This window comes from Macrobrachium nipponense, chromosome 7, assembly GCF_015104395.2.
Source record: "Macrobrachium nipponense isolate FS-2020 chromosome 7, ASM1510439v2, whole genome shotgun sequence".
Lineage (NCBI taxonomy): Eukaryota > Metazoa > Arthropoda > Malacostraca > Decapoda > Palaemonidae > Macrobrachium > Macrobrachium nipponense.
Genome location: NC_061109.1, coordinates 19,613,620 through 19,638,156, shown reverse-complemented (window position 1 = coordinate 19,638,156; position 24,537 = coordinate 19,613,620). Strand labels below are relative to the sequence as shown.

The 24,537-nt window shown below is 38.5% G+C and overlaps 1 protein-coding gene across 1 annotated transcript in view; it reads right to left on the bottom strand.

The window, feature by feature from the left end:
- LOC135217203 (terminal nucleotidyltransferase 4A-like) overlaps positions 1–24,537 on the bottom strand; it is an 82,333-nt gene that overhangs the window by 45,370 nt on the left and 12,426 nt on the right. The window contains 6 exon segments of the mRNA XM_064252936.1: positions 19–165; positions 19,516–19,752; positions 20,570–20,641; positions 20,644–20,679; positions 20,682–20,694; positions 23,609–23,779. Of these exon segments, the coding sequence (XP_064109006.1) occupies positions 19–165; positions 19,516–19,752; positions 20,570–20,641; positions 20,644–20,679; positions 20,682–20,694; positions 23,609–23,766 (663 nt within the window). The 5' untranslated portion in view covers positions 23,767–23,779.

The window sequence follows — 24,537 nt, the reverse complement described above, 5'->3', positions numbered from 1 at the left end:
CCCATAAATGAAACTAACCTCATCCTTTGATATATAGGCTCCCCCATCTTTAATTCGAATTCCTGTCTTCAAGTAATTGAAGTGTCTTCCGTAAAGTTCAAAAAACTCTATCAGTAGCACTCCTAAATTTGTATTTGGTTGAGTCACATCCTGTCGCTGATGGAGCTGTAAAGAAAATATTGTGTCATAGAATATAATTCACATTTAATAAAAGAATCAAGCAATTGCCCACACCACACCATGAATTGAGGCTCCACTGGACCTCTTATATGAAGCATTCAAAAGTTTGCTTGGATGTACATATGGCTTTCACAAAAAAAGAGTAATGAAAAAACTGCACATTATTTTAAAACCAAGGGATAGACAGGACTTTTTAAAATGACTAACAACTAGAAAATTGCTGTCAATCAACAAAAAATATTTTTCAATCCTTGATTGATACCACACTGCGTTCTCTTGAGGCACTTGCATACAGAGTTAATATTGGACAAATGTATTAAAAGTGACAACAATCATATGATAAGGGCTCAACAATAACAAAATCAAAAGCAGTTGACCTACCCCTTTACTAAACTATCACTAAAATATACACCTGGCACCCAAAACAACACACACTCATGCGTACACACACAAAAAGTGGAATATCCATGGAAATGCCACAACTACTGCATCTTTTGAAGATAAAAGTTTATCACGAAATTATGGATGAGAACTAACAATCTTTTTTTTACAGTTACCACCCAAGATTTGAGCAACCATTCCTGTCTTGAATGGCATATACAATTATGAACCAGTTATACCATAATCTTTCAATTCTAGACTCAACAGGGCTTTTATCGAAACAATTGGAAAAAATAAGATCTATATGCTGAGGTTACTTGAATACTTCCAAACTTATCTTATTCCTTGTCTGAGCCTCTGTGAAAATTATTTACCTAATATATTTCCATTGCTAATTTGGACAGGTATATTAAAAAAAAATAAAGATGCATAAAAGTAGTGACCTCAGTGCTATATAATTATTATATTTAGTCTGAAAAAATTTCTAACTATTACCCTTTCCCTTAACGCCTATTAGACGTATTTTACGTTGAGATAAATTGTCTTTTGGGTGCCGACCGGACGTAATTTACGTACGTTTTACATAGAAAGTTTTTTTAAATTCTCGGAAAAATACTTATAGGCCTACCAGCCGAAAACTTTTGAATCACGCGCCTTGGCAGATGCTGGGAGTTCACGGATCAAGGTGTTGTTTTGTTTACAATCGTTACCTAGGCACGCAAGCGCGAATTTCTTTCTTATCTCACACTAAAAAGTATCAGTAACACATCTTGGAAATTATTTATTTTTTTTGTCACTTTGACATAATTTTTGCACCATTTTAAATTAGCCGTTACATGGAGTATTATACGTATATGAAAATGTGCACATTTTCATGTAGAATACAACAAAAAAAATACTCATGATTGTAGCTTTTATCAGTTTTTAAATATTTTCATATAAATAACAATAAGTGCCAAAATTTCAACCTCTTCGGATCAACTTTGACTCTACCGAAATGGTAGAAAAACGCAATTGTAAGCTAAAACTCTTATACAGGCGGTCCACGGGTTACGACGGTTCCGGCTTACGACGTTCCGAGGTTACGACGCTTTTTCTTAAATATTCAATGGAAAAATCTGTCCTGGGTTACGGACAATTGTTCCGAGGTTACGACGCTTGTTCCGAGGTTACGACGCTGACGCTTCCGACGCTCCGAATTAACGACTCTTTTAAAAAACGCATACTATGATAAAAATCCTTTATAGTTTAGCACAGTATATTAATAAAAATAAGTTCTGGTTAGATTACAACAAAATTTTGAGGTTATGATGATTTTCGACACTTATGTCATATTTTTCTATGTTTTTAGTGATGCCTCATATGCGGAACTAGTTTCCGAGTAAATGAATACATACTAGCTTGCGGTGCGCAAAGTTTACATATAACAGTCCAAAAAAACGCAAATAATGAAAAAATCATTGCTTGTTTCCAGTAATAATAACAAAACGAAGTTTCTGGTTAGATTACAACACAAATTCCAAGTATCCAAAGAGGGACAATTATCCAGTAATTTGATCAGAGAGAGAGAGAGAGAGAGAGAGAGAGAGAGAGAGAGAGACGAGAGAGAGAGAGAGAGAGAGAGTAGAGAGAGAGAGAGAGAGAGAGAGACGAGAGAGAGAAGAGAGAGAGAGAGAGAGAGAGAGAGAGAGAGAGGCGTCTTCCGACGCTCAGAGTTAAGGACAGAGAAGTGTTAGTTTCGTTAAACGGCCTCTGACTCATGCCAGTAAATGTTTTGTTGATACTAATAATATAAGCCTATTTAAAGATACGTTTACTTTAATTAGTCTATATGATACGTAAATAGTAATCAACTGTTCTTGTAGCCCTCAAGATTTGGCAAAATCAAAGTATCCAAAGAGGAGACATTATCCAGTATCACTTAGAACTGTTTGACAGACGAATTTAATTTGTTCCGTTACTCCATCGTCAGTATATTCAAAACAGTTGTATCAACAAAGCAGTTTTTCCCATTTAAAATAATGTTAATATGTATTAATCAGTTCTAGCGCTATGAAACCACACCTAAACACAGCTAAATTACATATACACAACATTTATACAAATAAACGAGTAATAACACACACTATAGAAAGGAATTTTACTTATCACAACAAAAGATGACGTGAGGCCAGGCCAGCCAGAGGAGGTAGGGAAGGGTGGCAGGGAACGATTCTTGCTCTCTTTTTATTTACGTATGTACACTAATAACTACATAATAAACACAAATGAAATAACATTGCTAAACTAATTTTTATTTATATTTTTTAATCAGTTCGTAGTTTAGAGAAATAATGGTGATGCCTTTGGAAGGTTGTTTTTATAGCTTCCTTCTGCTTGATGATCGAGGTTATTGTAGAAGGATTTCGACCACTCATTTGCCAAATCGACGATACGAACGCCACGTTCATGCTTTGCTATAATTTCATGTTTTGCTTCCATCGAAATAATTTTCCTTGGGTTTTTTCTTATCACCTGCTTTGTCTTTAGCTTTGGACTCATGGTTAATAATAAAATAGACAAAAATAACACGAAAAAATAGGCACAAAATCAACGAACTAAACAACGACGTGTTAACGATGCAGCACCAACAAAACAGACTGAACGCCATTTATCGGTCCGCCTATACAACTATCCACATCGTAAAATCGTTGTCTCAAATATTTCGTTGTATATCAAGCATATTTTCGCAAATTTTGTTGTATCTAAAACATTCGTATATTAGGGCAATCGTATGTCAAGGTTCCAGAGAGAGAGAGAGAAGAAGGAGAGAGAAGATAGAGAGAGAGCGAGAGAGAGATGGGAGAGAGAGAGAGAGAGAGAGGAGAGAGAGAGAGACACGTCTTGGCAACAATGGTCTCGGGGATTGACGTAACGTTTATTTTCTGAACAGATAGGACAGAGAAGTGTTCGTTTCATTAAACGGCCTCTGACTCATGCCAGGAAATGTTTTGTTGATACTAATATATAAGCCTATTTAAAGATACGTTTACTTTAATTAGTCTATATGATACGTAAATAGTAATCAACTGTTCTTGTAGCCCTCAAGATTTGGCAAAATCACTCCAGGTTGTACATAAAACTTCAAGAATGTAGTGTCACCAGAGGATTACAATAGTTTTTTACCTTCAAGAACCAGCATTTTTTTATGAAAATAACTCCAGGTTGTACATAAAACTTCTACAGGAAAGTTCGAACATGTAGGTGTAACAAAGATTACAAAGGTTAGTAAGGTTTTTATAACTTTTTATTAGTTTAAGACATATTTCCAAACGTCGTTCCGGCTTACGACGATTTTCGGGTTACGACGCGTCTCAAGAACGGAACCCCCGTTGTAACCCGGTTGGTTGGTTGGTTTTATAAAGTTTAGGTGTAACACCAAGCACTGGCGTTGTAACCCGGGGACTGCCTGTATTTTAGTAATATTCAATCATTTACCTTCATTTTGCAACAAATTGGAAGTCTCTAGCATAATATTTTGATTTATGGTGAATTTATGAAATAAGAACTTTCCCACTTACGTCCGCGCAATAACACTTCCGAAAAAAATCATGTGCTGCGATTGTCGTAATGTTTGCACAATTTTAAATTAGCCGTTTACATGTTTTATATATGGAAATGTGTGCAATTTCATGCACAATACAACTAAAAACAAAACCCATGGTTGTAGCTTTTATCAGTTTTGAATATTTTCATATAAATAACGATATTAAATGCCAAGAATTTCAACAACCTTTGGTCAACTTTTTGACTCCTAACCGAAATGGTTGAAAAAACAACGCAATTGTAAGCTAAAACTCTTATATTCTAGTAATATTCAATCATTTACCTTCATTTTTCAACAAATTGGAAGTCTCTAGCACAATATTTAGATTTATGTGAGAGAAAAAAAAAAAAAAAAAAAAAAAAAAAAAAAAAAAAACTTACGTCTGCGCGGTAACTCTTCCGAAAAAATCATACGTGCGATTGTTGTAATGTTTTACACCATTCTAAATTAGCCGTTACATAAAATTTTATGTGAAAATGTGCGCAATTTCATGAAGAATTCAAAAAAACTATAATTGAAGGTTGTAGCTTTTCTCATTTTCGAAATATTTGCATATAAATCACAATAAATAGAAAAAAAAACCCACGTTCGGTCAACTTTCTTTGACTCTACCGAAATGGTCGAAAAACGCAATAAGTAAAACTCTTACAGTCTAGTAATATTCAGTCATCTTCATTTTGAAACAAATTCGAAGTCTCTAGCACAATATTTAGATTTATGGTGAATTATTTTTTTTTTTCCCTGTTAAAAAAAAAAAAAAAAAATAAAAAAAAAAAAAAAAAAAAAAAAAAAAAAAAAAAAAAAAAAAAAAAAAAAAAAAAAATCTTTCCTTCCATCCGCGCGCGGATTCTCCGCCGCAAATCTCCGAAATGCGTATGTCGCATTCTCGGAATATTTGCTCCATTTCATATTAGGCGTTTCATAGTTTTTTATATCTGAAAATGTGCGCAATTTCCGGAATATTTTCCGTTTCATATTAGGCGTTTCACTGAGTTTTATATATGAAAATGTGTGCAATTTCATGTAGAATACAACAAAAATAATTGAAGGTTGTAGCTTTTCTTATTTTTGAAATGATATTTGCATATAAAAAATATATGAAAAAAATTCAACATTCAGTCAACTTTAACTCGTCCGAAATGGTCGAAAACTGCAATTGTAAGCTAACAATCTTACAGTATAGTAATATTCAATCATTTATCTTCATTTTGAAACAAATTGGAAGTCTCTGGAACAATATTTAGATTTATGGTGAATTTTTGAAAAAAAAAAAAAAAATTTACATCCGCGCGTTATGAATTCAGTAAATTCAATTTTGTTAAAAAATGAATTCATGTAATCATTTTGTGAATAATTTAATTTTTTCTGTGTGCTTTGATAATTTTACAATGTATTAATATACAAAAATGATAGCAAATTTTTTGTACAATACAACCGAAAAAAAATTAATCTCGGTTTAGCTTTAACCTTTTTGCTCACAGCACATTTGAATAACAATATATGAAATTTTTGTTTTCCGCGCATCCTATATCGCCATTATTTAATATGTAAGATATTTTTTTTCATTTCTGATGGTTGCATACTAAACTTCAGGCAATGACAAAAAAAGGAGCCAAAAATGAACTCTTAATCTTGAAAACTAAGCACGCTGTGATTTTTTGAAAAAAACATTTTTTCCACTTCGGCACTCACTCGAGACCCCCTAGGCATACGGGAGACTATTATTATACCCCTTAGCGTTTAAGGGTTAACGCCACTGCCTTCATTATCATATTTCCTAAAACATTACAAATTCTAATAAACAAACTTCTCTACTTGATAGCTATTATTTAGTTTTCAAGAGATAAAAATAATGACAGCTCGGACCAACTTTCCAAGTGTTTCACAAAGCAGTGTTAAGCAATCTCTCTCACTTTAAACTTTTGACTACTAGTCTAAAATACAGGTTTAAAGAATACAGATAATGCTAATCTTGCTACAGTTATTAACGCAATCCCGCACCCACCCTGTGACCATAGTGAAATAAAATTATAATTTGTTATAGATATCTTTCAGGTCTCCAGCCAGCCAATATGTATAGGGCACAAAAAAATGCAAACCATGAAAAAATTCATGGAGCTTCATATGGCAATAGAGAATATGTGTAATCGGAATATTTTGTCAAAATTCCTCTTACTTTCATACTTAAGGGTCATTAGTAAAAGTAACTCAATAAGCCAAAAACATTGATCTGTACAAGAAAATGCAGTATTCTTCTGTTATTGTAAATTTTGATTATCATCAAACAAAGAATGAGGAATGGTAAGGCAACAGCACCTAACTTAATCCCAGTCAAAGTTTGGAAAGCCTTAGGAGAGGAAGGGGTAGACATCTTGTATGACCTGATGACAAAAATATTTGAACAGGAAAAGATACCAGAAGAATGGCGGGAAAGCATATTGAACCAATAGGTTTAGGTAAAGTGATGTCCAGGAATGCAGCAATTATAGAGGTATTCAAACTAACGTTTCACATGTTGAAGATTTTTGGAAAGAATACTAGATGGCAGGCTGAGAGAGGAAGTGAGAATAGGGAAGGAAAACCGTTAGGATTATGGAGGGAAGCGGCACAACAGATGGAATATTTGCATAAGGCAGCTGATGGAGAAATTCGGAGAAAAACAGGACCTGTATCTGGTATTCATAAATCTTGAGAAGGCCTATGACAGAGTGCCAAGGCAAGAAATATGGAGATGTTTGAGGGAGATGGTGGTGCCAGAATAGTATGTCAAAATTATTCAGATGTACAGTAATGTGCATACTAGAGTGAGAAGCAGTGTTGGAGACATGGATTTCAGATAGGAGTTGGATTACACCAAGGGTCGGCACATAACCCATTCATCTTCAACATCGTGATGGATGTAATGATCAAGGATGTTAGAAGCAGAGCCATGGCTGAATTAATATTATATGCAGGTGACACTGTGTTGTGTTCAGAGGGGAGGGAAGAGTTGGAGGGGAGGTTGGAGAAGTGTGAGAGCAGCACTTGAGCAGAGAGGAATGAGAATAAGCAGATCAATAACAAATATAGTTCCAATATTACTGAGGATGGTGGAGATAGCATAAGATTGGGTGGGGAAGAAATAAAGAGTACAGAATTCTAGTACTTGGGGTCCATATTAAAAAAGGAAAGGTGGGGAAGCATGGACCAAGAGTGACTCGAATTCAGGTTAGGATTGATAACTGGAGGTAAAGTTTCATAGGATGGTGGTCAGACTAACAATGTTATATGGAACAGAAACAGCAAGTATGAGGAAAACAGAGAAGCCACCATGGATGTAGCAGAAATGAGAATGTTGAGATGGACGTCGGGAGTAAACAAGGGAAGATAGGATTAGAAATGAATATATAAAGAGGATCGACAGAGAGCTGAAATATCAAAGAAAATATACAGGGAAGGCTTCAATGGTATGGACACCTGTTACGAAGAGAGGAACATCATGTTGGAAGACATACGATGGAAATGGAAGTAGAAGGAAGAAAGGAAGACCAAGAAAGAGATGGCATGATTGTGTAGGGGAAGATATGTTATAGAAAGGTATTAATGAGAACGATGCACAGGACAGAAATTGATGGAGACTACTCATTCATAACGGCGACCCCATATAAAAACGGGTTAAAGCTGGGAAGAACAACCAAATTGTGAGCAATGGCATCTGTAGAGATTCCATGAGTCACAAACAAGAGAGGAAGACTGAGTTTTACACCCTTCAGTCCAAGCAGAAACATGAAAGAGAGTACACGTCGAGTTTCACTTCTGACATTCTCTTGCTTGTATCTGTTTTTCTGTTTCAGCAAGGTTTTCATTATGCCAAAGAGGAAAAGACAAGCAAAACATCTCGCTAATATACAGAAGAAAATTGACACTAATAAACACTAATGAGTTCAGAAAATCATAATATTGGCAATAATAGCGGAGTTAGTAAAGGAGAGAGAATGTGTGCGTTGTGTAAGGAGCGCCTCTCTCGCCAGATCCAGTACCCAAGGCTATGATCTTTGAGCAAAGGGATCTTCATTTATGATTAAATTGTGATAACCAACATTTTTGGTTTATTAATAACCAAAAAGGAATATAAAAATTATAATCATGATTTGATTACATAGTAAAAATTCTAAGAAAAACTTTGAATGCCCTTATCTCCATACCATACTTATTGACCTTCAAATTCTATCTTCTCCCCTAGTTTTAAAGCTATAGCATTGAAATTTGGTATATAACTTTGAAAGACATTATAGAACAATCAAATATAGCCCTATTTTCAGTTGAAAATTTTTTTTTCTTACTTTTTTCCTGATTTATAGGATTTATTTTTTTTACCATAATAAAAAAAAAAATCATATCTACCCAAAAAGATTACTTTCAGAAAGAAACTCATTTGACGGTGGATGTACAACAGGTCTATATATGGTAGTAATCCCAGGTCTTAATATATTAAGTATCAAGGGAGGAGATAGAATCTGAAAAATGTTATTGTCATGATACAATAAAGTTTTATGCATACTTACCTGGCAGATGTATACTTAGCTATAGACTCCGTCGTCCCTGATAGAAATTTGAATTTCGCGGCACACTCTACAGGTAGGTCAGGTGATCTACCGCCCGCCCGCTGGTGGCGGGAATAGGAATCATTCCCGTTTTCTAAGACAGATTTTGTCTTCCACCTGTCTCCCTGAGGGGAGGTCGGGTGGGGCCATACACCGTATATATCTGCAGGTAAGTAGCATAAAACTTTATTGTATCATGACAATAACATTTTTATGCATTCAACTTACATGTCAGATATATACTTAGCTGATTGTCACCTTTGGCAGGAGGGTAAGAGACAGCTAATTTACTGAAATAGACGGGAAACATATGTTGTAGGTAATAAAAATAAAAAACCTTGATTACTACCTGTGTTAGCGAAAGACTTCATGGCTACTGCCTAGGAGCCCGTATCGCTTCAAGAGCCTCAGCAAGGTAGTGACCTCATGGTGAAGAGTTCTTGATGGTCTGTTACAGGGGTCTTACCCACTTACGCTTCAGAACCTTAGGATCTTTGTCAATGGAGTCCTATCCACTTACATGACAAAACCACCTTGCCTATTGGCATGATCATAGATCACGACACTAATCCCGATCACCTGATCCTAATTGGGGTTAGTACTAAGATTGAAAGGAGTCATCCCCGAACATCCTTTCAAGCAACCCACAACTCAACAACAATATTAAAAAACAAATAATCATTAAAAACAAAAAAAAAAAACAAAATTAAGGATCAGCGTCTGCTCCATTTCCAGCATAGTATCCGCTGATACATAAGGTCAAGAGAAAAACACATTTATTGTATGTTACTCTAAACATCCTTAAATAGTGGGATGCAAAATACTGAATTGCACCTCCAATAAGTTGCTGCTAAAATGTTTCTCATGGACATATTCTTAGTGAAAGAAAAGGGAAGTTGCCACAGCCCGGACTTTGTGAGCTTACTCTCAGCAGCTTTAATGATTTCTCTTGGCAATTCCTGCGAGCTTCGGTAATCACATTTCTGACAAAGAACGCCAGTGCGTTCTTTGACATATTTTGGTCTTTTGGGTTTCTACGAACACCAAAGACACTGTCGACATCCCTGAAGCTGTGTCTTCTTTTTTAAATAGAAGTTTAAGGTCTTGTCTGGCCAAGGGACCGATCCAACTCTACCTACCAGAGAAGAGAGTCCTTGACTTCAAAACTTCTAGGCCAAGGTTTAGAAGGGTTTTCATTCTTTGCTAGGAATAGACCCTGGAAAGAAATAACCGCTGAGTCTTTTTAAATCCCACCCGAGAGTCCAAAGCATGCAATTCACTGATCCTCCCTTAGCAGTTGCGAGAGCCAACAGGAATATGCATTTTATTAGTAAGATCTCTGAATAAGATTTTATCTAGAGGTTCGAACCTGTCCGAAATCAAGAATTTTAGGACTACGTCAAGGTTCCAACTCGGGGGAATAGAAGATCTCAATTTCGTAGTCTCGAAAGACCTGATGAGATCATGAAGATCCTTATTATTTTCCAGATTCGCCCTCTGTTTCTAAAACATCTGAGAGCATGCTCTGATATCCCTTGATAGTGGATACGGCCAATTTCGACTTCTCTCTTAAGAAAGAGAAAGAAAACTTCCCCACTTCGATTGGTAGAGCCCGACAAGGTAGAGGCTCTGCGGGCTCTAGCAATTGCAGTTGCCACTTTCTTTGAAAGCCTCTCGCTCTGACCAGTCTTTCGATAGTCGAAAGGCAGTCAGGGAGAGACTTTGGATGTTTTTTGTGGAACCTCTCGAAGGTGGGGTTGTCTGAGCAGATCTGTCCTGTTGGTAGAGATCTGGGGAAGTCCACCGTCCATTCCAGTACCTCTGTGAACCAGATTCGGGAAGGCCAGAAGGGAGGCAATTAGAATTAGTCTCGTTCCCTCCGATGCACAAATTTTATTAGTACTTCCCCCAGCAATTTGAATGGGGAAAGGCCGTAGGCGTCTATGCCTGACCAATCCATGAGGAAAGCATCGATCGCCGTGGCTCTGGGGGATCTTCTTCTAGCGAGCAGAAGTTGTCTATCTTCCTGGAGAGGAACGTGGCAAACAGGTCGATCTGGGGTCTTCCCAGAGGGACCACATTTGTCTGCAGACTTCTGAGTGGAGCATCCACTCTGTCGGGAGTACCTGGTTCTTTCTGCTCAACCTGTCTGCCCTTAGGTTTTTTTACCCCTTGAACAAACCTTGTCCGCAGAATTATGCCCCGTTCCTCTGTCCAGGTTAATAGATCTCTCGCTATTTCGTTCAGTGAGAAAGAGTGAGTGCCCCCTTGATTCCGGATGTAAGCCAGAGCTGTGGTGGTATTGTGGCGGAATTGACTTGAACTACCACTCCTCTGACTCCGCTTCGAAGTATGCCAGGGCTAGATGAATCGCCAGGAGTTCCTTCGCATTGATGTGCAGTGTAGCCTGTTGTTTGGTCCAGGTACCCCAGCCACTCCCTTTGGACCCAGTGTTGTTCTACCCCAACCGTTTCCGTAGGCATCGGAAAAACAACACTCGGTGAGGGTTCCGAATCAAGAGGGACACCCCTTCGTTTTTTGTTAATAATGGGGTTAACCACCACTTCAGGTCGGATTTTATCCCCTGTTGAATGGGAAAACAGTCTGACAAGTCTCCTGTCTTTTGACTCCACATTTGTTTGAGATAAAACTGCAGAGGTCTGAGATTTAATCTCCCTAGGGAAATGAACTGCTCTAACGAGGAAAGGGTGCCCACCAGACTGAGCCATTCCCTCGCTGAGGTCCGTTCTTTCCCTAAGAAGTTCGAGACTTTTTCTAAGCCTCGAGCAATTCTCTCTTGTGATGGAAACGCCGAAAACCCCAAGAATCCATCTGTATCCCCAGATAGACTATGTTCTGTCTGGGATCCATTGTGATTTCTCGAGGTTCACGAGTAGTCCCAGAGATTTTGTCAATCCAAAGTCTTCTCCAAGTCCTTCAAGCACTGAAGTTCCGATTTTGCTCTTATTAGCCAATCGTCCAGATAAAGGGATATATTTATCCCATTCTAGATGTAGGGGGGGGGGCCATCTCGCAACATTCATCATTAGCCTCGTGAACACTTGAGGGGCCGTAGACAGGCCGAAGCATAGGGCTCGGAATTGGAATACTTTTCCCTGCATCATGAATCGGAGATATTTCTTCGATGATGGATGCAGGCGGGGGACATGAAAGTAAGCATCTTGTAGATCTAAGGAGACCATCAACTCTCCTCCGGACGAAGAGCCGCTCACATCCAGGACCGGTCTCCACCCTCCCGAGGATTTCGGAACCAGAAAAAGACTGTTGTAGAATCCTCGGGAATGCGGATCCCGAACCAATTCGGTGGCCTCCTTTTGCAACATCTGTTCTACCAGTTGCAATAATGCTTCTTTCTTGGCAGGGTCCCTGTATTGGGCTAACAGTTCCCTCGGGTTCGTTGTCAAGGGAGGCCTGTCTCAAAAGGGGATCATATATCCCTTCGTTACCACTGAAAGGGACCATATTTCTGCCTCTCTCAGAGTCCATTCTTTGGAAAATTTCCGAAGTCTGGCTCCTACCGGTGCTTGAAAGACTGGCGTCTCATTTTGCTTTCTTGATAGGTCTGAATGAAGACCTACCTCTCTTCGTATCCTCTCTTCTTAAAGGAGGGTCTGGCAGAGGAGCTCCCTAGAAAGGGCTGTTGAGGAGTACGATTCTCTCTCTTAACAGGAACCGAAGTCCTTGATTTCTTTGCAGATTGGGCCAAGAGATCTTGCGTGGCCTTTTCTGTCAAAGAATGAGAAATGTCCTTCACTAGTTGTGCAGGAAACAATTGGTCCAAAAGAGGAGCATAAAGAAGAGATGACCTCTGAATGGGAGTAACTGCTTTCGTCAGAAAGGAACTAAATAAGACTCTCTTCTTCAGAATTCCAGTTCCAAAAAGCGAGGCCACCTCTCCTGATCCATCTTGAACCGCTTTGTCCATGCAGGACAGTACACTATAAAGGACTTCTGGGCTAAGAGATTCATTCTCTTGAGTTCTTCTTGGCCAACACCCCCAAGGGACCAGTCTAAGAAGTTAAAAACTTCTAAGACATTAAACAATCCCTTGAGGAGATGGTCCATCTCAGAAGTCCCCCATGTGATCTTTGCCGATGACAAGGCTTGTCTCCTTGACGAATCCACCAGATTCGAAAAATCTGCTTCGGCAGTGGTAGGGAGAGCTAGACCCAGTGATTCGCCCGTCTCGTACCAAATTCCCTTCTTTCCTGATAGTTTGGAAGGAGGGCAGGCAAAGACTGTCTTCCCCGCCTTCTCCTTGGATTTAAACCAATTTCCTACGAATCGGAGAGCCTTATTCATGGAAATGGTTGGCTTCATTTTAACGAAAGATGATGGCTTCGAGACCTTCGTACTTGTAAATAAAGACCTCGGAGAAGGAGGAGCAGTAGGGCTTAAAGTCCCCAAACTCTTGAAGTAAGAGGGCTGCCAGCGTCTTGTAATCTGACAAGCCTGGAGCTGAGTGGTCTTCCGAGTCCGAAACTTCTTCCAAATCCAACTCCATTTCCGAAGAGGATTGTTTATTTTCAATAGGAGACTCTCGCAAGAATGACGGCCGCCTGTGCGGCAACTTGCGTCCCTACGAGAGATAGGTTGATCCTGCAACACGACCTTATCCTTCTCCTGGCACCTTTCTCTCCTGTCAGAGGAAGGATGTCCTCTCCTATCGCTTTCCATGGACCAACCCATATCCTGACAAGGGCTACGGCCGCCTGTGCGGGCTTGTGGCTCCTTGCGCCAGGTTGGCGCTCGTGGCTCCTTGCGCCAGGCTGGCGCTTCTGGCGCATTTCGGCAGGGTGGCGCTTCTGGCGCATTGCGCCAGGCTGGCGCTTCTGGTGCATGCGCCAGGCTGGCGCTTCTGACTCATATGGAGCTTCTAGTGCGTCTGGCGCATTGCGCCAGGTTGGCGCTTTTGGCGCATTCTTCATACTCATCCGAGTAGAATCCGCAACTTTTACGTCCGTTTCTTCTTTCCTTCCCTTCGTTCTCTTTATCGGAAGGAAAGAGTCCTTCTTCTGGAGTCTCCTTCGTAAAAACTCCTACTAAAGCAGAGAGCTGCTCCTGTACATTCAGTAAAATTTTCGCAGCAGCATTCTCTTTCTCCTTTCCCGATTCAGGTGAAGGAGGTCTAGAATAGGAAGGTGACTCCGATTTACGTTTAGAAATTAATTCGCTTTTCTTCCTTTCACATGGAGATCCATTGGAGAAAAGCTCAGGGCTTGAATTCAAAAGTTGGAGCCTTCCAACTCCTTTTTAAGGGGCGCGTGACAGTCATCAGAGCTCCAGCCCCTTACATTAGGTGAAGAATCTGAAGACGAAAAATGAAGTTTTATTGTAAAACTAATATTTGTAATACCTACCTGAACACCTGAATAAGCCTGGTCACTTACCAGCCCGAACCATCATTTATTAAAAATTTACCAAATCTTTGGTTAAAATAAAACGATCAGTGTTGCCAATCTCCTGGCAAACACCCTCCGTTACCTAGTTACCAGCCCACCGCTGGTAGCCCTGCCTCACGGGGGTCCGGTCACACCTGCCCTCTCACGTCAATCATAACTCTATAATAACTCTGTATGAGAGGGGAGGAGGGGTGAGAATCATTCAGGTGTTCAGGTAGGTATTACAATATTAGTTTTACAATAAAAACTTCATATTGCAATACACCCCCTGAACACCTGAATAAGCCCGATTAACAACATTAATTTGGAGGTGGGGAATCAAATCTACCCAGCCCTCCACTGTACCAGTTGTCAGTCAATATAATTGAGTACGCGGGTCAGTCTCAAGTTCATTTGTCACTCGTCCAAACTAATCTCCCATGTGTGGCCTTCTAGGCCTCCCATATGTGGAGGGAAAAACTCCCTGCACCTCTACCTAAGGTCATTGAGTGCGGGAGGGATACAAACCTGTTTCCTCTCAGCTGGCTATGTGCCTCACCTGAGTAGAGGAAAAACTGAAGACCTCCCATGTGGCTCTCGGCCTCTCATGTATGGAGGGAATCTGAAGACCTCCCATGTGGCTCTTGGCCTCTCATGTATGGAGGGAATCTGAAGACCTCCCATGTGGCTCTCGGCCTCTCATGTATGGAGGGAAACTGAAGACTCCCATGTGGCCTAGGCCTCTCATGTACGGAAGAGACAACCATGTCCATCGGTTGCGTCTGCGACGGTGTCGTCGATCTAGTGATGTCCTCTCTTGTAGTGTTGTACCTGCCTGTCTGTACTCTGCCTGGTTGGCACTTGGAAGAATACCCTCAGATAGACCCAGACATGTTCTTTCCTATCTGTCCTAACACTTAAAATCCTCTCGTGATATATCACATCATGAATACCTTATACATATTCCTAATATTCGCTCCCTACTCTAATACTAACTCAGACAGCAAGATTGTTGGGTTTAAAAATAGAATTTAGGCCAAAGGCCAAGTATTGGGACCTATGAGGTCAGTCAGCGCTGAAGGGAAATTGACAAAGTTTGAAAAGGTGTGACAGGAAGAAAAACCTCTGTTGCACAATGAGACCAGTGTTAGGAGAGCGTGGAAAATAGGATGAGAGAATATAAATCAGAACATGAGAGAGAGAGAGAGAGAGAGAGAGAGATTGAGAGAGAGAGAGAGAGAGAGAGAGAGAGAAGAGAGAGAGAGAGAGAGAGAGAGAGAGAAATTACAATCGTCTAACATCTCCACCTCCGTAAATTGCACCCTCTTCTACGTTAAAAGGGTATTATCTTAACGATAAATATACTCGTATAACTCCGTACAGCTTATGAACAACGAACGAGAACTTCTTGTTTAATGCGATCGACTCCTATAAAAACATCACTTTATTGTATTGATCAGCGTGTGACAGTAATCGAAATCCGATAGCAACATCCGTTATCGTATTCAATCCGCGTGCGACGGTAAATTACTGTATTCATGTTATAAATGCAGCTGAAGCTAATAAGGCAAATTACGTGCCATCAGCTACCTGGACAGAAGTCCCGAGCTTTTGTATGAATTCAAACGCGGCCGTGGTAAAAGAAACTAATAGCATGAAAGAGCTCATTACTGTTGTTTTCACACAGACAAAGGATTAATAAAGTATATAAAGTGTAAGGTTCGTAATACCTGTGAAAACGAGCGAAAAACGAACGGAATCCTAAATTTAACGCCATCTAACCCGAGGGAAAAACTAGCTTCCAATGAGACGTATCAGTCAAATTTTGGTCTTAAATTACATTGTAAGACGAACAGTATGACTTCGTTCCATAAGTTAAGTATCCAGATATTCATTAATATGCTAACTAGGGACAAAAACATTAGCCGAGACCAAGTGATATGGTTGAATCTGGAGCAAAAAAAAAAAAAAAAAAAAAAAAAAAAAAAAAAAAAAAAAAAAAAAAAAAGGACTAGCCGGCATCTTGTCCGTCTAAGCCACACTTCCTTACAATAGTGTTGTTTGACGACAAGCTAGTGTAATTGTAATTTAATTGAAAAGTAATAAAAATAATATTTAAAGGTAATTAAATTAACTTTATTAGGCCTAATATTAATTCAGTTTGTCATTGTAATTTGATAATACGACTGGTAATAATTTGTAACTGTAATTGACATAAGCGCAATGTAATTACTGACGGCAATAGTCTGTTGTTAAACGTATGAAGACGTTATACATACGAATTCCTTATATCTGACATCTGATTATATGCCCCTAGATAGATACCTCATTGACTATGTTAAATGTCAACATAGTTAAACACACGTCTCCTTCAAGACGTTTGTACAAACTTGGCATAAGTGAGAGTGTTGTTACGTTAGTCATTTTAGGCAATCAGGAGAGAATGAGATGGATACGGCGACGCAAACCCGTAATCGTCATCCGCTGATTCCAGCGTGAATGACTGCCGAGTTAGTGTTTATACTACGCTAATATGATGATACATATAATACAATTATAATGCTTTAGTCGGACAGAATCCGATCTTCATTCTGTTCGATTACATTCATATTAATTATCCTCTGATCGGATTCTCGTTCGTTTTCAATTACACCTGTACTGAATTATCCGAAGTCAGAATGCCTTGAGCCTACAGCGTTGTTAGCCAATATATAATAACTACCGATATGTTGTACAGCGAATACTTTAGCTAGGCTAGGCTACTGAATATGCATACGATATATCATCGTGAACACTAGGCTAACCGTAGTTAATTTTATTCGATTTCTCTCCATACTGAATATCGTAAGTCAATATGCATTGAACGGAGAATTAGTTGATATTAACAATTATCGTATCGTATAAGTAGAGGAAAGTAACCTTAAAGACGAAGGAGCATATCTGAAAAACCAATCATGGCCTAAAAGCTTCTGATGCAAGGAACTCGAAGCAGGAAAAAGACTAAAGATGCTCTAAGGACACTGTGCCTCTATAAACTACTACTTTTAATAGAAAACCGACCCGAAGAAGCCTGCACTTCTCTTCCTAAACTAAACACTATGTAGCCTATTATCCCTACTCGTCTATATCTGACCTAAGTTTTATCATCCAGAGATCTTGCACATCGAGGGAAGGGGAATCTGCTGCCAACACTGCCTGCTCCGCGCCAGGGGGGACGGCGGATCCTGCCCTGTGGGCTTGCGGTCCCCATAACCCCCAGCACCGTTAGGGCTGGTTCTGGAAACAGGCAGGGGAGCTGGAAAAGAACGATTAGTAATTTCGTACCCCTATTGCTTATCTATCCTCACTTATCTTGATAAAATCGGTACAGAGATGTCATACTCGATGTCAGCCTACTCTCAAGTCTCTTAAAGAGCACTGTCTCTAAGTCTTTATCTTGATCTACGTTAGTCTCTTCCTGCCTACACTTACTTCTTAATACGAGACCTTTCCTATGCTTGAGATACCCTAACATCTGGTCCAAAGACCACTCCTGACATTCCAAACATCTGGTCTTTACATTATATTGAACAGGCCTACAATTTACGCATAAGGAATGACTATCGTGTCATAGGGTACTCATCCTTTTCTTGCATTGTTGGCAAAGACGATACGTTGTTGAACTTCCGTCTCGTCATTTTCTGTGATGTCGTGGCCGAGAATGCAGTAGTCGTTGTCGTAGCTTGTGTTGTTTTCTTCCTTTGCAGAATCAATGTCTGATGACAAGGTATTAAGAGCAATCGAACCGTATCCAAAGGGATGCGTAATTCGTCACCAAAATCAATCAAATCAAAGGTGCAAATGAAGGCCGGGCAAGACCAAAAAAGGAGTTCGCTGTGGCTACATCTGTACTCCACAGCGAACGATAGTGATTGACGTGAGAGGGCAGGTGTGACCGGCCCGTGAGGCAGGGCTACACGGTGTGCTGGTAACTAGGTAACAAGGGTGTTTGCCAGGAGATTGGCAACACTGATCGTTTATTTTAACCAAAGATTTGGTAAATTTTTAATAAATGATGGTTCGGGCTGGTAAGTGACCAGGGCTTATTCAGGTGTTCAGGGGGTGTATTGCAATACACTGTTTTAGGATGCTTTTTCGGTAGCGATCCTTGGCAGTTCGGGTCCGTGTCACAGAATCTGACCGAGGGGACGCCTGATCGGTGGGGATTCTCCATAACCTCCGTAAGGCTTTTGACATTTCTTCTCCTCTGGGCCTGTGAGCTTGGAAGAGGTCTAGGCCTGGGAGCGCAGATGAAGCCATCAGACGCATCCGACATGCACTGCTACTAGACACTTAAATCACTATCACTGTGCTTACCTTGTAACGTCAGCATTTTAACGTTCATCCTTTGCAGTGCAGCTTTTAAGATCTGCAATTTCCGTTGCTGGATTTGCAGTCTTAGTGCACAGGAAGAAGATACAGGTTTAGGGTTAGGTGTGTTAATTTAAGTGACTCGTTAGAAGAGAACCTACCTTACGCTTCTGGAGGAAGCCTTCCTACCCCTATCCATATCCAATTTCCTTAAATAGGAATTTTTAAATTCTCCATTCTTCCTCATTCAAACCTACACATTCATCACAGGTGTTAGATATTGAGCATTCATTCATTCTACACCCCTTATAAAGTGTGTGAGGATCTACCGAAGCTTTCGGTAGCCTTACCATGCATCCCTCATTTACACACTGTCTTCTAACCGTAAAGCTAGAATCCGACATTATGAGAAATATCCAAAAACCAAGTCCAAATAACAGTCCACGAAAGAGCATGCCAAACCAAAGATCCAATATGTCACCAAAATAACCGGCTTAGAAGATCAATAGCGATGAAAAACACGAAAATCAAATCAGGAGTAACAACAACAATGTTGCTGTCACGGCCCGATAGAGAAAATCTGTCTTAGAAAACAGGAATGATTCCTATTCCCCGCCACCACGGCGGGGCGGTAGATCACCTGACCTACCTGTAGTGTGTGCCGCGAAATTCGAATTTTCTATCGGGACGAACGGAGTCTATAGCTAAGTATATATCTGACAGGTAAGTTGAATGCATAAAAATGGTTATTGTCGGGATAAATCGCACTAGGCTCAAAACCGAAGGTCAGAGGCAAAAATCATCTGCAGTTTTGAGATGTCCCAAGTCACCTTATTAAGTGGTATGAATGTCAAAGCCCTGTCCTTAAAAAATGGCATTTAGAAGCAGATAGTAACTGGAGAGAGAGAGAGAGAGAGAGAGAGAGAGAGAGAGAGAGAGAGAGAGAGATGAGAGAGATGAAGCTGATGAGAGAGGAGAGAGAGAGAATAGTGAGGAGAAGAGAGAGAGCTAAATTGTAACTCTTCTGACTAACCTGCAGGAAACTGATGGTCATCAAGATAAGAGAGTAAGAAGATATGCCACCAGTAAAGACTTCATTCAGGTCACGCTGCAATAAAAACTGTTTCAGCACCATAACCAACTTTGGCAGAGCTGGATAATATGACTTGTACTCCTTGATGAGACGGGCAGAATTGACACCACTACTCATATTGAAGGAGATGTCAACTTTGATATCAGTCTCACTGTCAGTAAGCTTCACAATTGGCACCTGCAGAGGAAACAAATGAGGTCATATTGAACCTACTGAAAAATATTCTTAAAAATACCCTAAAATTACAATTTATGATAAAATAATGCATTACCTGCAAGAAATTGAACAGAGACAAATTCTTCCCTTAGTTTAATTTATCAACTATTTTAAAGCAATTCCTTAGAGCCAGGCATTTTTGAAGGTTCATGTACAAAACCAACAATGCCTGAGAAAACTATGTATACTATTACACAATCTATGAACGAAAAGAAAGATTTGACATGTCAAGAGATTCAGCCAAATGTAGCCATAATCAACTATGAAAAGAACAGAAAACTGAGGAATGTGTTTCTTCACATATGAATTTCATTACAGCTTCCAATGAAAGATTTACACTGAAAAAACTTGAAAGATAACATTTCATACAAGAAAATGATTCAAGGCTAATAGACTAAAAAGATCTATAACACACTCAAAATAATAATAATTTATACTGAACTTGTAAGTTTTGTAACACGAAAAATCCAGGCTGTACTACATCAAATAAGGAAAATATTTGTCTAAAAAATACAAGCTTAGGACCACTGCTCCACATACAATGTTTTTACTGTAATTCACATTTTCTATTAACCATAAACTATGTAGTTTAAAATTCCATATGTAGTAAAATTCCATGAGGAAAAGATCCATCAATCATCCCACCACAGTTTGAATAAAGTAAAATTCTATGGCTCAATGCCAAATGGAAACATTTGGATCTGTAAAGAAAAAAAAATTAAATAAATAAAAGTTCCAAAAATAAACTTTTTGAGTCAACACCAAAGAATTTACTTACTGACGCTCTATCCAAGACTTTGAGCGAGCTGGGCTCTGCTATTCTATTGTCTAGAAGAGCTTTCTCTAAGGTAACGAAAGAGGAAGTGCATCCCATTTTCCAATCACCACCGCAGATCTATATCACTGAAGGAAAGGAGAATATTATTGCAAATGTTGATCAAAATTAAATAATGACAAATCTTCATCTATTAAAAATAAACAAAAGAAAATAAAAAAAAAATTCCAACATGTTAAACAAACAAACTGAATGGGATGGTGATGTTTGATCTTGTCGAAGTAATGCAAATTTGGCTGCTCTATCAACATTCTATCCTCAATTCTGTTCATACCCAACCACAAGGGCAAGAATCAAACATATCTCAACATTTGTACTCTGTAAACTCAACAGAGAGAGAGAGAGAGAGAGAGAGAGAGAGAGAGAGAGAGAGAGAGAGAGAGAGAGAGAGAGAGAGAGAGAATGCTCAGCACACAGTACTTTGCACATTTATAGTATGACCATCTCCTTTTGTTTCCCTCACTGGTCTATTTTTAGTATTTCTCTGCTTAAAATATGATATGCAGATAAACTTTGCATTTCCCCAAGTTAACAAAATGGCAAGAAATCATATTGAAACTAACAGCCGGTATGACCTTCCTCAGCTTCAAAGTTATTTCAGGACACTTTTTCAGTGGCTGATAACAGACACCTTATCATTTATCCTTAATTCAATATAGACAATATATATAAGAAGTAACTTATCAGGAACAGTAAGATATTAGTTTACAAACACACTTCCCTTTAGTTTTATCATCAGGTATACAACAACATACTGTACCCTAAATTCATCTATTACAAAAAAAAAAAAAAATTATATATATTATATATATATATATATATATATATATATATATATATACATATATATATATAATATATATATATATATATATATATATATATATATAGATATACCCGTTGTCAGAAACATAAGAATAGAAAGCAAAACCACCTACTCTCCAGCTCAAACTTCTTAGTCATAACCCAAATTAAAAATAATTAAGCCTGAAAAATAGCAGTGGTTTTAAAAAAATTTTACTTTTAGCAAACGATGAAAAAATTAATAATCTAAAAGAGCAAGGACAGAGAAACTGAATTTTGGATTTTGGATTGCTTTAGTTGTCATACTCCCACATTACAAGATCTTGCCCAAGAGACTATCTTCTGTCATTCTGGGAAGGTCTAAATAAAAAAATACTTTCAGAAATTCATATGCAAAACACCTACAAAGGCAGGTGTACCCCTGTTATCACTGATAAGTGGCAGCATAATCAACCAACTTAATTCCCAAGTCTAATATTCATTTATTTTTTCCTTAAATATAAGAAGTTATTCTGTAAATAAGATGTAGGTCACAAAAATTTTGTAAGATGACAAATACTGTCATATACATATAAATTAAAATATTCTTAAAATAAAAATTAATATATAAACTGCACTTACTATGTTGCATGATGTTTGATTTACAAATCATAAAGCAAATGTTAAGTATAAATTTAAAACAAATACCCATTACGTATTATGAGTTATAACATAAGCATACAATGAGTTTTGCATCTTCCATGTAACTCTTAATTGCATGAGATGTCAATCTCTGAAGTCACTTAGAACTTCCAGGAAGATGAACTTCCTTTGCATATACGTAATGCTGAAGAAATAACACTAACACCTTTGAAAATATTAAAATATTAAACAGTTTAGAATTCCTCGAGTACAATTCTAAACCACCACATTAAATTAAAGATGAAATATACCGAGTGTGAATACTCTACAGCTTGAAATTGTGATTTTACTGCAGAATTTATCTAAACTCAATACTACATGTAACGAAAATTTGTATCAATGATAAACACAATTACATGAGTCATTAACCATGATAAGCCTTAATCTGTTAATGAAACCAATTTACATCAACTTGAATAGATGAAAGAAGGGTTCAACAGTGCAAGTTTCAAGCCAGCAGTCCACTATCTGCCAATCGCCATATTATTCAGTCTTCCGGGCAACTTTCGAGTTTTCGAACCTACACCAAGTTCTTGCTGATTTAGTATTCATAGTTTTTTTTTTGTGTTCTTGCCAAGGTGTTCCACCAGTGTATTCTTTTACCCTGCCTTTTCGTGTTTAAGGGTTCAGTGAGATTTCCACTTAAGATACCTTTGGGGCTAGCCCTCTGGTAAAGACACTGTCGCAGAACTTTAGTTCCATCTGGTAGAACTGGTGTACCTGGCTTCCTCACAGCCTTAGACCTATGTATAGTTATCACTTACTAGCTCTGTTTTGGCCAAATGTCAAACAAAAAAGTATACCAATTTTTTTTTTTTATTCTTGAGAAGTCCCAGGCAAATGGTTTCCTCGATGCACCAATCCTGTGAAATTCACGCTTGCTCGTCCTTTTCACTACCGGGTCCGTGGTATCCAGTACCAAGCCCTCTGCCCAATTCTGCATGCTGCCAACAAGTGGTCACAGGACCTCTGATATTGTATTCTCCATACCTGCATCTATGATAATTACAATGTTTTCCTGAACTAGGATTCTAAGGTATGATGTTGGAAAGGTACTTGATGATTTTTAGTCCACCTTTTGGGGAAGTATACCCTTCACCCCCACAATCTGTAGGAGTTTGACATGACACTCATCACTGATTTACCCCTTAAACAGGGTAACATTCCTCAGGGTGGGCCCAGCACATTTCTATCACTGTTCCCTCCATGACAAGGTTAAGTTGTGCCTATTTGGGTAGCAATTATATGTATTTCAAGGGAAGGATGCTAATTATCTAGAGAAGTACTACTGTCTGACATCAGGCATAGCTAAACACCACACCACTTCAAATACTAAATTACTTTGATCTATTTCCTCGTTAATTTTACCCAATTACTTAAATTTTTAAATTTTTTACTCAATGAGTCTTCCATGAATTCAAGACTAAATAAAAATAAATAAAAAATACTCTACACATTACTGTTCAAATTCTCAATGTTGTATACCCAGTGACTCACCTAGTAGGCAAGTAAAGACCAGTTCGAAAGCTGCCAAAGATCTCTACTCTCGCTTGAGGCCAGAGTCCAACTATGACTTGCTCTATACGTTCTACAACCCTTTTGCGCATATTATGCTCCTCTTCTGTGGGGCACATCCATGAGTAGAAATCCTCCATCTCTTGATGTAACCTAGGGGAAGAAGCAACAAAATCAAAAAAGAAATTCAACAGTTCCTTATCCAATTTCCTTGAATACTGGGAGGAAATTTAGCCAATGGCATTTTACATATCACTAGAGGACTTTTTAGTCATTTGGCAATCTGAAAACAGGTAGGAACATCTCAACAGAAAGGCAAAATAAAACCATGTTAATCAAAATCTATACTTAAAACTATTTTTTTTTTTTCAGAAATGACATCAAGTACCAATATTACAATCTCTACAGAGTACAGTACCTCATTCACTGACCTGACATACAGTGAGGTAATATATAGACACATAGAACATTTTATTGCAGGATTACTGAGATGCCTCCAAAACTCCTCAATACTTTGCCAATTAAACCAAGAGAAAAGGCATTTTCACACGGGAGATTTCTATAAGCATTTCAATGGGCCAAGTAACAGCTATGAACTGTACCAGATAAGGCAGGACACTATTACAGGAGCGGTTACTATACTAAGTTTACTTACGTTGCCAGTTCGCTAGGAAATTCCTTGTGTGAATTTGGGTAAAAATATGGTTACTCAAGGTTTGGTATAAGCTTTTAATGGTAATTTAAGTTGGTCTAACTTAACTTTAGTTATCACTCCAGATTTTCTAAATCAGACTTCAAAATACATAAAAAAAAAATTGCCCAAAATTAAATTTGCATAAACAATAATCCCAAAATAAATGCATTAACACAAAATAAAATGGGTATATGTACTTACGTTATCGTGATTCTTG